The sequence below is a fragment of the Gigantopelta aegis genome, chromosome 11 (genome assembly GCF_016097555.1).
Source record: "Gigantopelta aegis isolate Gae_Host chromosome 11, Gae_host_genome, whole genome shotgun sequence".
In the NCBI taxonomy this organism is placed as follows: Eukaryota; Metazoa; Mollusca; class Gastropoda; order Neomphalida; family Peltospiridae; genus Gigantopelta; species Gigantopelta aegis.
Window position 1 is genome coordinate 21,993,743 of NC_054709.1, and position 15,249 is coordinate 22,008,991.

Consider the following 15,249-nt stretch of genomic DNA (forward strand, 5'->3'; position numbering starts at 1 on the left):
TTCCTTGAATGTCGTTTCATTTGAAATTGATTTAAATACATGTGTAATATTATTTGATTTGGATGAGCACATTTTTGACATTCTACTCTGTAAATGGAAGACGCCATTGACACCACATGCTCTCGGACGTGTTCTCGTACTCATTCGGAACTACTCGGAACTTGTGAATCCAATCTTCAAAATGTTACGCTAGTTTACTGTTAAAAAGCAGAATGATACAAATTTCCAGTCTATTTTGGTAGGGGAATTCCCTAAAACGTAATCGAACTTCTAGAAATACCGAGTTACGATTCAATGTTAAACATAAAGAGTAAACATGAAAATACCCGATTATGCTGAAAAGATTACTTAAATTAAATATTTAGACATCAACTCTATCAATATTTTGCATTTTTTGACAAATAACCCCTGTATTTATTATTAAATATGATGATATCCATGGCATTTGAAATGAACTGGTAGTACCCAAAACCTTAAGAAATGACAACTCTTTTCACATTTAATAGTGTCTGCAGTGCTGTAGTTGTGAGGGGGTGTAACCATGTTGTGGATCAGACCTTTAAAAGCAAAAATACAAACCTGTTTTACCTCTTTGTCAACAGTGCAAAGATACTGTGCAGTGTCCTTATGGACGACCAAAAGGGAAACTGTTTTCCTGAAAATAGTTGTTTTCTTTTGATATCTCTGCTATGAGGATAGTTAGTATGGAGATCTTTTTGTTAACTTATTTTGTTAATTTTTTATTGACATCTTCGTTGTGTTCATGATGTACATTTTGTTACTGCAATACTGGCAATGAAATAGGCCGGGAAGATCAGTGTTGTTGCTGTAGTTGTGAGAGGGTGTAACCATGTTGTGGATCAGACCTTTGATATTAAAACTTTTTTCCAATGAACAAATTATAGTGTTATTTTAGTGTTATCATAGTTTATAACCTTACCGTGTAGTATTAGACTTGGGTGGTGTTTACATTAATACCGATTGTGGTTTGACTAGGTTACGACATGTTTTTTTTTATAGAAAATAATTAATGATTCTCATTAGAGTATGTATTGTCAGTTGCACTGTAACACAAAGAAAGAGCTTTTAATATATTAATCTGCTATACTATTCAGGAAAATGGGGGGGGGGGGGAGTTTTCCCTACCTACCTACCCTATTTTTTTTGGCATGTAACAGGAACCAAACAATTTTTTTTACTTGGCCTAAGTATTATGATAACAACCCCTGCAATTGCCCATGGCAGTCGGCAATGCCGTGGAGATTGCTGTGCAGTTTTTAATTCTCAACAGCACTTTTTTGCCTTGAACTATATTCAGTTGGGTTTTTTCAATGGCAGGTTTTGTTTTTTTGCCATGGACATTTTCTTAATTGCAGGGGTTGGATAAACATCCAATTGGTATCAGGCTTCCAAGTTAATGCTCATCTGCGTGTCTGAGATGAGTGCTTTTTGGTGTATCTATAGGACAAGTAAATTGTTTTAATGACTTGTCCCACCAGACAAGTGAAGTGAAACTTACAGTGTAATGACAAAACAGCCGTGTTTGATGAGTCTGAAATATTGTGGACTGATACATGATGGGTCATGGTACTGATCGCCCTCTAGTGATAGTTTTTTCTCCCTTTCCAGTTAGCACCCCTCAACAGGAACATCAAAAGCCATGGTACATACTGTCTGGTCTCTCGCTGTTTACACACTACATAGCTGTAGTTTAAATGCTGGGGTGTTACTAAACAAACAGCTTTCCTTTCCTACAAATCTACATGTAATACCAATCAAAACACACACTAAACACAAACAGCTTTCCTTTCCTACAAATCTACATGTAATACCAATCAAAACACACACTAAACACAAACAGCTTTCCTTTCCTACAAATCTACATGTAATACCAATCAAAACACACACTAAACACAAACAGCTTTCCTTTCCTACAAATCTACATGTAATACCAATCAAAACACACACTAAACACAAACAGCTTTCCTTTCCTACAAATCTACTTGTAATACCAATCAAAACACACATTAAACACAAACAGCTTTCCTTTCCTACAAATCTACATGTAATACCAATCAAAACACACACTAAACACAAACAGCTTTCCTTTCCTACAAATCTACATGTAATACCAATCAAAACACACACTAAACACAAACAGCTTTCCTTTCCTACAAATCTACTTGTAATACCAATCAAAACACACTAAACATAAACAGCTTTCCTTTCCTACAAATCTACATGTAATACCAATCAAAACACACACTAAACACAAACAGCTTTCCTTTCCTACAAATCTACATGTAATACCAATCAAAACACACACTAAACACAAACAGCTTTCCTTTCCTACAAATCTACATGTAATACCAATCAAAACACACACTAAACACAAACAGCTTTCCTTTCCTACAAATCTACATGTAATACCAATCAAAACACACACTAAACACAAACAGCTTTCCTTTCCTACAAATCTACATGTAATACCAATCAAAACACACACTAAACACAAACAGCTTTCCTTTCCTACAAATCTACTTGTAATACCAATCAAAACACACACTAAACACAAACAGCTTTCCTTTCCTACAAATCTACATGTAATACCATTCAAAACACACACTAAACACAAACAGCTTTCCTTTCCTACAAATCTACATGTAATACCAATCAAAACACACACTAAACACAAACAGCTTTTCTTTCCTACAAATCTACATGTAATACCAATCAAAACACACACTAAACACACATTTAGAAAAAATATAAATAAATACACACAAACCACATACATATCCTTATATAAAATTTTTAATGTCCTATACATTATTTTAAAAGTTTAATGCTCTATTTTTGGCTGGATACTCTGAAAGGTTATCTTCAGAATATCACAGATCATAAATTAACTGTATGAACGGTGTATCGTGTGTGTATAGGTAGCTATTATACAGCACTTCCACGTAAAGACTTATCAACAGGAACTGCCTTGGCAAGCTGGAATCCGTTTTAGTCCACTTTAAATTGTGTTGACTCAACAGATCTGTTCATGCAAGAGAGGCACGTTGGTTCGCGTGTGGTAAACACACAAAGGTTGTGGAGGGTCACGTCACTGTCATTATACCCACGTAGAAATAGCTGTAGAAATATCAGTCTAATTTGTCACCTCCGTGCCGTTTCAATGTGCTTAGCCTTAGGAATCTGTCTGTTAGATACCACTTCAATTTGTCTGCTTGCGTGACTTGTCAAAAGGCAGATCACTTTTAATAATGTTTGCAAACATTGTGCAAGTTAAATCCCTGAAGTAAAATTTCAATGGTTGTCTTTCATTTTGTCAAAGTGTCATGAATGGGTATGGTGCTTTTAAACCGATTGGATTACAGTGTGTGTGATGTGTTTGAGTTACTGCTGGTATGCAGTTTAACACTTTTTTATGATTAAAGTTTATTGTGTTGTAGAGAGATAGAAAAGTTACAAGGAGATGTTAAAATAAAGTTTCAAAGGTTGTTTTTTGATTTATAGAAAAATTGAGCTGAATTTATGAAGCCTGTTTTTCATAAACACAGGTATTTATAATCACTGTAAATGTATGTAGTTAACATGTGTGTAAGTCTAAAACACAGGTGTTTATAATCATTGTAAATGTATGTAGTTAACATGTGTGTAAGTCTAAAACACAGGTGTTTATAATCATTGTAAATGTATGTAGCTAACATGTGTGTAAGTCTAAAACACAGGTGTTTATAATCATTGTAAATGTATGTAGCTAACGTGTGTAAGTCTAAAACACAGGTGTTTATAATCATTGTAAATGTATGTAGCTAACATGTGTGTAAGTCTAAAACACAGGTGTTTATAATCATTGTAAATGTATGTAGCTAACATGTGTGTAAGTCTAAAACACAGGTGTTTATAATCATTGTAAATGTATGTAGCTAACGTGTGTAAGTCTAAAATACAGGTGTTTATAATCATTGTAAATGTATGTAGCTAACGTGTGTAAGTCTAAAACACAGGTGTTTATAATCATTGTAAATGTATGTAGCTAACATGTGTGTAAGTCTAAAACACAGGTGTTTATAATCATTGTAAATGTATGTAGCTAACATGTGTGTAAGTCTAAAACACAGGTGTTTATAATCATTGTAAATGTATGTAGCTAACGTGTGTGTAAGTCTAAAACACAGGTGTTTATAATCATTGTAAATGTATGTAGCTAACATGTGTGTAAGTCTAAAACACAGGTGTTTATAATCATTGTAAATGTATGTAGCTAACATGTGTGTAAGTCTAAAACACAGGTGTTTATAATCATTGTAAATGTATGTAGCTAATGTGTGTAAGTCTAAAACACAGGTGTTTATAATCATTGTAAATGTATGTAGCTAACATGTGTGTAAGTCTAAAACACAGGTGTTTATAATCATTGTAAATGTATGTAGCTAACATGTGTGTAAGTCTAAAACACAGGTGTTTATAATCATTGTAAATGTATGTAGCTAACATGTGTGTAAGTCTAAAACACAGGTGTTTATAATCATTGTAAATGTATGTAGCTAACGTGTGTAAGTCTAAAACACAGGTGTTTATAATCATTGTAAATGTATGTAGCTAACGTGTGTAAGTCTAAAATACAGGTGTTTATAATCATTGTAAATGTATGTAGCTAACGTGTGTAAGTCTAAAACACAGGTGTTTATAATCATTGTAAATGTATGTAGCTAACGTGTGTAAGTCTAAAACACAGGTGTTTATAATCATTGTAAATGTATGTAGCTAACATGTGTGTAAGTCTAAAACACAAGTGTTTATAATCATTGTAAATGTATGTAGCTAACATGTGTGTAAGTCTAAAACACAAGTGTTTATAATCATTGTAAATGTATGTAGCTAACGTGTGTAAGTCTAAAACACAGGTGTTTATAATCATTGTAAATGTATGTAGCTAACGTGTGTAAGTCTAAAACACAGGTGTTTATAATCATTGTAAATATATGTAGCTAACGTGTGTAAGTCTAAAACACAGGTGTTTATAATCATTGTAAATGTATGTAGCTAACGTGTGTAAGTCTAAAACACAGGTGTTTATAATCATTGTAAATGTATGTAGCTAACGTGTGTGTAAGTCTAAAACACAGGTGTTTATAATCATTGTAAAAATGTAAGTCTACAGGTGTTTATAATCATTGTGTAGTGTAAGTCTAAAACACAGGTGTTTATAATCATTGTAAATGTATGTAGCTAACGTGTGTAAGTCTAAAACACAGGTGTTTATAATCATTGTAAATGTATGTAGCCAACGTGTGTAAGTCTAAAACACAGGTGTTTATAATCATTGTAAATGTATGTAGCTAACGTGTGTGTAAGTCTAAAACAGGCTTGGTAAATTCCGCCCATCATGATTAGACCAAGCTTATCGTACTGATCAGTTCTAAAGTTTAAAGTTTGTCATCTTTGTGAAATTTGAATTTCGTAAAAGCTCAAGGCTCTATGTATATTGGTAGATGCAAGGATTATTTTGTTGTCAAAATTTCAATCAGCGACGTTTCTAGTGAATTGAAAATTAATTGTTGTAGCCATTTTGTATCAAAATTAGCAAATGGCTAGTTTGGCTATGGGTAGGGTGAGTTTTGGGCTTGACTGTTGTAATATTGTGTTCATCATAATGAAACTGGACATTCATGCATGCATAAACAGAACCGGATGTGTCTGGATGTATGTACATTGGTCTATCTGTGCATCACTCAGTTTGACATCTAGCGTTCCACTGTTTGTTTCCCATTTTTTAAGCTGTGTTAGGGTTGAAATAATTGTCGTCTGGTCACTATAGGCAATAGGGCTTCCACGAGTCCAAAATATTGGACTCAAGTAATTGAGGTTCAAACTCCATGCCATCGTACTCCTATAATGTAACCGGCGGCAAGCATATGCCAAAATGACAAGCATATGCCAAAATGACGTGACAATGAGAGCATGTTTCCTTGCCCAGATGCTTGAGTACTCGTGGAGACCCTAAAAGGCAACCATATTTTTTAATAAGCGCCTTGAAAAAAATAGTGTTAATCACGTACATGTATGGCTATCAACTGGCCCCTAATTTCATCGACACATCCAAGGGTGGGTTGGTGTGTGCGTAGGGGAGGGAGGGTGCAGTTGGCCTCTGAAAGTCCATATATTATTATAACCCCTGAGTGTATCTGTTTGGTGGGGTTGTTTTTCTTCTTTCTTTTTTTTCTTTCTTTCTTTTTTTGTTCTGTATTATTACATGTGAAGCACAACAGACTGGAGATTTTGCGATATCCGGTTAGTCAGGACACATGTAGTATTGTCTACACTGTTAGATTTGGTAGATACGTCACTCGCGTATGTTGCACTGTCATCTTATACTGTTGATTAGGATCAGCCTTTACAATCCTTAATAATCATTTAAACTCTTTCAAAAGGACAGGGTCATAGATGTTAACATCACCTCTGCCGACAAAATATGAATTACGAGAAATATCCTGAATAATGCTGAATATCAATTTGGCATTTCAGTAAGTTCGTGTTTGTGTGTGTGTATCTTTTTTCGGATCTAACACAAAATAGTTAAAACTAAAAATGTATGTGGAATCACCATCAACCAAATATATCTTAATATGTTTATTTAAGAAATGTATGCAAATCTTTATGGGTTTTTATTCAGTGTTTTTTGTTATTTCACTATACACTGGTTTACGATTTTCTTCTATTTTCGTCATCTTCTTTCGATCTGTCTACTTTTTTTTTTCTTGGGGTTTTTTTTCTTTTCTTTTTTCTTCTTTTCTTAGCAGCTGGCTTATAGTTATTTGTGCATTAACATGGAGTATCATGTTACGTGATTATTTTTTACGAGAATATTGTGAGAAATTGATAGCTCGTGTGCCAGATGTTCGCGTAAACTGGTCTCTGCAGCATCAGTGAGAGTTCTACCTGGGAGATAGCACCTGGTTATAGATAGCTCTCATCTGCATCTGATCTCTCTCTCGCTCTCTCTCTCTCTCACACACACACACACACACACACACACACACACACACACACACACACACACACACACACACACACACACATCAGTGAGAGTTCTACCTGGGAGATAGCACCTGGTTATAGATAGCTCTCATCTGCATCTGATCTCTCTCTCGCTCTCTCTCTCTCTCTCACACACACACACACACACACACACACACACACACACACACACACGGCTGCTAGAAAACTTTCATGTCTGCTCAAAAACTTTCACTTCTGCTCAAAAGCTTTTACATTTTGTACTCCTTGCTGATAAGCTTTGACTTAAAGTTACACTTATAAACGTTTCTTTAGGTTAGAAAACACACATTCATTTCTGATTAAAACTTTCACGTCTGCTCAAAAACTTTCACTTCTGCTCAAAAGCTTTTACATTTTGTACTCCTTGCTGATAAGCTTTGACTTAAAGTTACACTTATAAACGTTTCTTTAGGTTAGAAAACACACATTCATTTCTGATTAAAACTTTCACGTCTGCTCAAAAACTTTCACTTCTGCTCAAAAGCTTTTACATTTTGTACTCCTTGCTGATAAGCTTTGACTTAAAGTTACACTTATAAACGTTTCTTTAGGTTAGAAAACACACATTCATTTCTGATTAAAACTTTCACGTCTGCTCAAAAACTTTCACTTCTGCTCAAAAGCTTTTACATTTTGTACTCCTTGCTGATAAGCTTTTACTTAAAGTTACACTTATAAACGTTTCTTTAGGTTAGAAAACACACATTCATTTCTGATTAAAACTTTCACGTCTGCTCAAAAACTTTCACTTCTGCTCAAAAGCTTTTACATTTTGTACTCCTTGCTGATAAGCTTTGACTTAAAGTTACACTTATAAACGTTTCTTTAGGTTAGAAAACACACATTCATTTCTGATTAAAACTTTCACGTCTGCTCAAAAACTTTCACTTCTGCTCAAAAACTTTCACTTCTGCTCAAAAGCTTTTACATTTTGTACTCCTTGCTGATAAGCTTTTACTTAAAGTTACACTTATAAACGTTTCTTTAGGTTAGAAAACACACATTCATTTCTGATTAAAACTTTCACGTCTGCTCAAAAGCTTTTACATTTTGTACTCCTTGCTGATAAGCTTTGACTTAAAGTTACACTTATAAACGTTTCTTTAGGTTAGAAAACACACATTCATTTCTCATTAAAACTTTCACGTCTGCTCAAAAACTTTCACTTCTGCTCAAAAGCTTTTACATTTTGTACTCCTTGCTGATAAGCTTTGACTTAAAGTTACACTTATAAACGTTTCTTTAGGTTAGAAAACACACATTCATTTCTCATTAAAACTTTCACTTCTGCTCAAAAGCTTTTACATTTTGTACTCCTTGCTGATAAGCTTTGACTTAAAGTTACACTTATAAACGTTTCTTTAGGTTAGAAAACACACATTCATTTCTCATTAAAGGGACTACATATGTATATTCTGAATTTTAAAAAGTTTTTGGCTAATAAAATATGTTTACATCATTAAAATTAAAATTTATTTACATTTTTTTGTTTAGAATATGAATATCTCTATAACTAATGCATTTCTGGACATCGTAATGTTTTATAATGTCTCAATATCAATTTTGATTTTTCAAAAATAATGTGTGAATTTAGGCAACAAAATTTTAAATAATTTGGCCAAAGGTCATTCCAAATGTATTTATACACAATGTATGTATAATGCTTTATATTTAAATTATGTTAGGGTAAGATAGTATTTAAAAAAATAAAAATGCAGGATGTGTGTTTATTTTGTTGAGGGGCACAAACAGAAAGGAACCAGGTTTAATTGGACAGTGAAATGCTAAGAGTATATTTTCAACTCTGTGATTGAGCTTATTACGTGCCCATGAATTTGCCATGTGCCTGGGTGTCACCTTAGAATATTCCATTCAGTAGTTTTGTTTATGCTGCATGCTCAAGATCAGCTTCATAGTGAAGATCTATTTTGAGGCAGGCTATTTCTGACACCAGGGCTCACAACTCTACTACTTTGTCTGTGGTGTAGGGAATACCAGGTACAGTAGAGCCTGCGTAAACTGTCTCCTGTATATATACAGCCCTCGAAATACAGGACATCTTGTGACAGCAGTTTAGTACAGATGATAGCAAACTAAATATCTGATAATGAAGAAACTATTGCACATCAGCATGCTGTTGTAATTAACAGCAGGAGCTGTCAGTCTGTGTTAAACACTCATCTTTATATTGTCCCAGATCACAGAATTTAGAAACATTAGAAATATTGCTATCAAGATTTTGAAAGCAAAATGTTCTTTGTTGTATATGTCATATATATGAAGCTGAAACAATGGCAGTGGAATATAAGAGTCCATCATATGTAGTCATGTGGGATAGAAAAAGTACACCCGAGGTGATGGAAATTTCAACCTGGGACCAGGCTTACCAAGTCTCATGGTTGAAATTCTCACCACAGAAGGTCAATGTGGGTTTCACTCTAGTATATATATATATATATGTGTGTGTGTATATGTGTGTATATATATATATGTATGTATGTATGTATGTATGTATGTATGTATGTATGTATGTATGTATGTATGTATGTATGTATGTATGTATGTATGTATGTATATGTATGTATGTATATATATGTATATGTGTGTATATATATATGTATATATGTGTGTGTGTGTGTGTGTGTGTGTGTGTATATATATATATATATTATATATATATATATATATATATATAGCTGTTGTATACGAAGCGTAATACAATGGCATGGATGTTGGTTTGTTTGTATGTCTGGTTAATGTGGGTTTTACTCTAGTATATCTGTAACTGTTGTATACGAAGTGTAACACAATGCCATGGATGTTGGTTTGTTTGTATGTCTGGTTAATGTGGGCTTCACTCTAGTATATCTGTAGCTGTTGTATACGAAGTGTAACACAATGGCATGGATGTTTGTTTGTATGTCTGGTTAATGTGGCTTTCACTCTAGTATATCTGTAGCTGTTGTATACCAAGTGTAACACAATAGCATGTTGGTTTGTTTGTATGCCTGGTTAATGTGAGTTTCACTCTAGTATATCTGATTGTCAGATTTCCTCACCAGACAGGCTTATTATGTTTAAAGGTTTTGTTTTGAGGTTAGCAGTAAGTTTTGTTTGTTGAGAATGAACATGAACCATACAGTCTTCCTTAGTGATTAAACATGAAGATTGGACCGTGGTTCGTTCCATCATTCACTAGTGATTAAACATGAAGATTGGACCGTGGTTCGTTCCATCATTCATTAGTGATTAAACATGAAGATTGGACCGTGGTTCATTCCATCATTCATTAATGATTAAACATGTACATATTGTAAACAGATTTTACTGTGGTTCTATCATTCACTAGTGATTAAACATGTACGTATTGTAAACAGATTTGACTTTGGTTCCATCATTCACTAGTGATTTAAAATGTACCTATTGTAAACAGTAGACTGGACTGTGGTTACATCATTCACTAGTGATTAAAAATATATACACTGTTCTCTAGTGTGCAAATTAATCATGTACATGTTGTAAACAGTAAATTGAACTGGTTGAGTTATTTTGTGTGTGTGTGTGTGTGTGTGTGTGTGTGTTGTGTCTACATACATGTATAACAAACATTTTATAGCTGTTCAGCTTGTTTATATTGTCACATTTCAGTTTAAAATGTTATATTTTGGTTTAAAATGCTATATTTCAGTTTAACATGTTATATTTCAGTTTAACATGTTATATTTCAGTTTAACATGTTATATTTTCTACTTGCAGCCAGCGAGCCGTCTTTGCTGAGTGGGTCGAGTCGTACAAGTCAGACTGGGTCGAAGCAAGTCGTGCTGAGTCAGGACCTGGTCAACTCAACTGAGGGACAGTTCTTGTCTGACTCCGCCTCCAGCCGGAGAGTGCCCGACAAGGGATACAACTCCAGCCCGCTGACAGAGAGCAACAAGGAGAATGCCGTACCCAGCAGCCCAGTTTCAGCTCCCGGTTGTCAACACTCGGACACCAGTCTCCGAGACCCGTCGCGCAAACCCTCGTACTTGAAGCTGAGCTGCATGGTCAGTGGTTATGGCAAGTACAGCCAGTACACGTCGTACAAGAACATAGAGAAACGGTCACCCTTTTCCAGTACCACGTCTCTGCGGTCGGACGAGAGCTCCCCAGACATGCCTTCTGTCCGTAGCCCTCCGTCCGATAAGTGTTTACGGATTCCTCCGGTGTCTCTACCAGTCACCGCTAACGGATCACTGGTGAACGGACATTCTAAACTCACTGTGTATCCTACAGGAGATAGTGTGAAGGTGGGTACAACACTAGATATATAGAGAGAGGGAGGGAGATAGCGTGAAGGTGGGTGCAATGCTAGATATACTGAGAGAGGGAGGGAGATAGTGTGAAGGTGGGTACAACACTAGATATATAGAGAGAGGGAGGGAGATAGTGTGAAGGTGGGTACAATGTTAGATATACTGAGAGAGGGAGGGAGATAGTGTGAAGGTGGGTACAACACTAGATATATAGAGAGAGGGAGGGAGATAGTGTGAAGGTGGGTACAATGCTAGATATACTGAGACAGGGAGGGAGATAGTGTGAAGATGGGTACAATGCTAGATATGTGGAGAGAGGGAGGGAGGCAGATAGTGTGAAAGTGTATACAATGATAGATATATTGAAAGAGACAGAGGGAGGGAGATAGTGTGAAGGTGGGTACAATGCTAGATAGAGAGAGAGATAGTGTGAAGATGGGTACAACACTAGATATATGGAGAGAGGGAGGGAGACATGGTGTGAAGGTGGATACAATGATAGATATATTGAAAGGGGGAGAGACAGAGGGAGGGAGATAGTATGAAGGTGGGTACAACGATAGATATATTGTGAAAAGGAAGGAGAGGGAGGGAGATAGTATGAAGGTGGGTACAGTGGTAGATATATTGAGAAAGGGAGGGAGAGGGAGGGAGATAGTATGAAGGTGGGTACAACGGTAGATATATTGGGGGGGGGGGGCAGGGACAGAGAGAAGAGGAGTAAGTCAGTCTGCGAGAGACTGACAGAGTTATTGCCCCTAGCCTTGTTGTTAGAAAGTTTAGTGCATCAAGAACTGACTTTAAAAATGGGGTTGTTGAAGGGCAAATCAGTGAAATTTGTGTCCACATAGACTTTTGCTTTGTCATAAATTATTTTATATTGTTTGTTTTTTAATATACAATTTTTGTACCCGAATATAGACAAGTCTGTTTTTAGTTTGTTTATGTGTATTTAAAATAGTTTAGTTTAAAAAAGGCGTTGGATATTGAAAAGGAAAGAAGTCACCTGATATTTTGAGTGGATCTCGTTACATTGTAAACAACATAATTAGTCAATTAGCCTCATATCCTGATAATTAACTTTACGTTACATGCATTACAATTTAACGTCATTCCATTGGTCCAGCCGTATCATTGCGAATTTGTTCATCACTTGATTAACATAAATATAACATCAAGGAACGTCATACCTTTCTCTTGGTATTGTTACTTTGTAAAAAAAATAATAATAATATTTGTACTTTTGGTGTTATTAAATTTAATATATAAGTATTATCTGTTATTTCTTTAACATTCATCTGGATATAATAACAAAAATCATACACAAACTTATGTGTTAACGGCTTTGCGGATGATCCTTTGTTGTTGTTCATAGCCCGATGAACATGAAAGAAATAAGACAGTCCTTAATTATTTGAGTTTTAGTTCTTATTTTGTATGCATCTAGTAGTGATAAATCATTTTGTGAAACTCAGGTCCATCAAGAGAAAACGTTACAATAAGATTTGAAGCGGATATTGGGGTATGGATTTCCATGAAAAACAAGTGTTATTTATCTGACAGCTTTAATGTAGTGTTTGCTATTAACGTTGTTAATGTGTGTTTGTACTGTGGCCTCTGAACAACCTGTCCTGGATCAACCTGTCACTCTGTTACTCTGGGATACAGCTGTCTGTCATCTCATACACATGGCTAGAGGTAGCACTAGACCAAGTAACATACAGCTGGGTCAAAGTTCGAGGTGCACCTGACTTTTGATAGAGCAGTTAATACCACAAGTCTGTCTCTCTCTCTCTCTCTCTCTCTCTCTCTCTCTCTCTCTCTCTCTCTCTCTCTCTCTCTCTCTCTCTCTCTCTCTCTCTCTCTCTCTCTCTCTCTCTCTCTTTAAAATGTGTTGAGGTGTAAAACATTCCATTTCTTCACATTACACCTATAATAGTCTTCAGTGTTATTAAATGTCCTCTTAATACAAGTGGTTGCTTAATACAGGGCCAGTTATTTGATCATTTTGGACAATACATTTATTACATACCTATTCAATCATACTATAGTGATAAAGACATTTTGAAACCGTGTGATAAATTTATTTTGTATCGCACATACATGTATGTGCAATCTGGACCGGAACTTTTAAATGGGGAATTCCTTTTTTATTTTTACTGTAGTTAGCGCTTTTTATTTACTGACATCATATATGATTTATAAATTACGTCACATCGTATTTGAAATATTACAGAAGGCTGCCACAGAGTAGGCCTATGATTCTTAACGTTAAGTAAATCCATGAAAGGAGTTTTGATCATAGATTTAACAAAGTGTTGTTATGACATTAAATTAAAAACCGTTTTTGTGAAACATAAAAGAAGGTATGTAATAAATACAGAACTTCACATACCTTGTTTTCGCTTCCTATTTATTGCACTCGTTTATTTTGCGAAAGAACATATCACTTGTCCACTACGTGGTCTCGTGGTATACATTCTTGCGTAAAATAAACTTGTGCAATAAATAGGAAGCTAAAACAACGTATGTGAAGTTGTGTATATGTATCAAATGCAACAGGTACTTGCTTAACACCGTTAATTTGTACAGCAGACTGTGTTGGATGATTTGACAGAGTGGTAATACAACTATTTCAAAGTTGTGGGATCTTGCAGAGATTTCACTTTATATGGTTGTAATGTCACTCTACGCAACTTGTCCTCTTATTCCCCCTTCATTTTGACCTTTTTTGGTCAACATAGTGAACGTCTGAGTGGCCTGTGTCTGTAAACAGACAGGTAATGTACACAGGTGAGAACGACGACAGGTATAAACCATCTCACCTCCTACTACCTGACGTGCATGTTGGAGTCAGAGAATTCTCGCGTAAACTGCTAGTACTGCTAATACACAGTGGTCATTTTGATTTCAAATAGTCGAGATAATGACAAAAGTAAATTGTATTCTTGTTTTCTTTAAATGTTGGTCTGTTATCATCATTTGTCCTGCAGTCAGTAAAATGTTCACTGTTTATGGAGATGAGCAGGACAAGTGAAACCTGTTTGTATCAGTATGAGCTGGGTGGGTAAGGGAGGGGCTTACATTAGAAATAAGATACCTTAAGTGCTAATAATGTTAATGGATATTTAGCTATTTTATGCAGTATAGATCCCTGAAACCATAAATAGATCAGTATCTTTCATTCTTTTCTTGTTTTTATGTACATGTATCGTTAAAAAAAAGAAAAAGGTTTTATTCCGAGTGGAATGTTCTTTGTTTTTGGGTGTATGTTGTATATTTTCTGTTTTTGTTGGTGGATTTGTTTGTGGGTTTTTCGTAGTTTTTTTTTTTTTTGGAGGGGGGGGGGGATTTTTCTTTTTCTTTTTCCCCATTTCATGTTCTTAACTAACCATAATTTTTTTTTATAAGTAGTTCTGTCCTTTAACTCTCATCCTTAGAAATAATTTTCTCTTTATTTCAATTTTTTTATTCTGTAAACCTCATTTTTGACTTTGTACATATGGCTTTTCACATAGATTTGGAAATGGTCAAAATAACAATTTTCCAGCAATGTTTTGTTTTGTCCTTTCAGGATGGTGAATATTTTCTACAAGCCACAAATATAGAAATAGAGCGTTTGCAGTCATTTTGTAACCGAGCAGAGGCTGATATGAGTTGTACCTTGTCTGAAGAAGGTAGGAGATAGTTTTATTATACACCTGTCTATGGTAGGTCTTATATTGTGGTATGGCGTTGCATACAGGACCATCAAACCTCACATGTAAGAACAACTTGGGATGGCGGTGTGTTGCATATTATTACTAGGTCACTGTGACCTACTTTTAACGGTCTACTGCACATAATAGTAAATCCTTGTCCAGACCATATCTTGCATACAGATGCA

The 15,249-nt window shown here is 35.2% G+C and overlaps 1 protein-coding gene across 2 annotated transcripts in view; it reads left to right on the forward strand.

Annotated features, from left to right (window-relative positions):
- LOC121385338 (disks large-associated protein 4-like) overlaps positions 1-15,249 on the forward strand; it is a 172,140-nt gene that overhangs the window by 141,545 nt on the left and 15,346 nt on the right. For both annotated transcript variants that reach the window (XM_041515980.1, XM_041515981.1), the window contains 2 exons: positions 10,828-11,357; positions 14,938-15,040. In XM_041515980.1, coding sequence (XP_041371914.1) covers positions 10,828-11,357; positions 14,938-15,040 — 633 coding nt within the window. The remainder of the gene's footprint in view (positions 1-10,827; positions 11,358-14,937; positions 15,041-15,249) is intronic.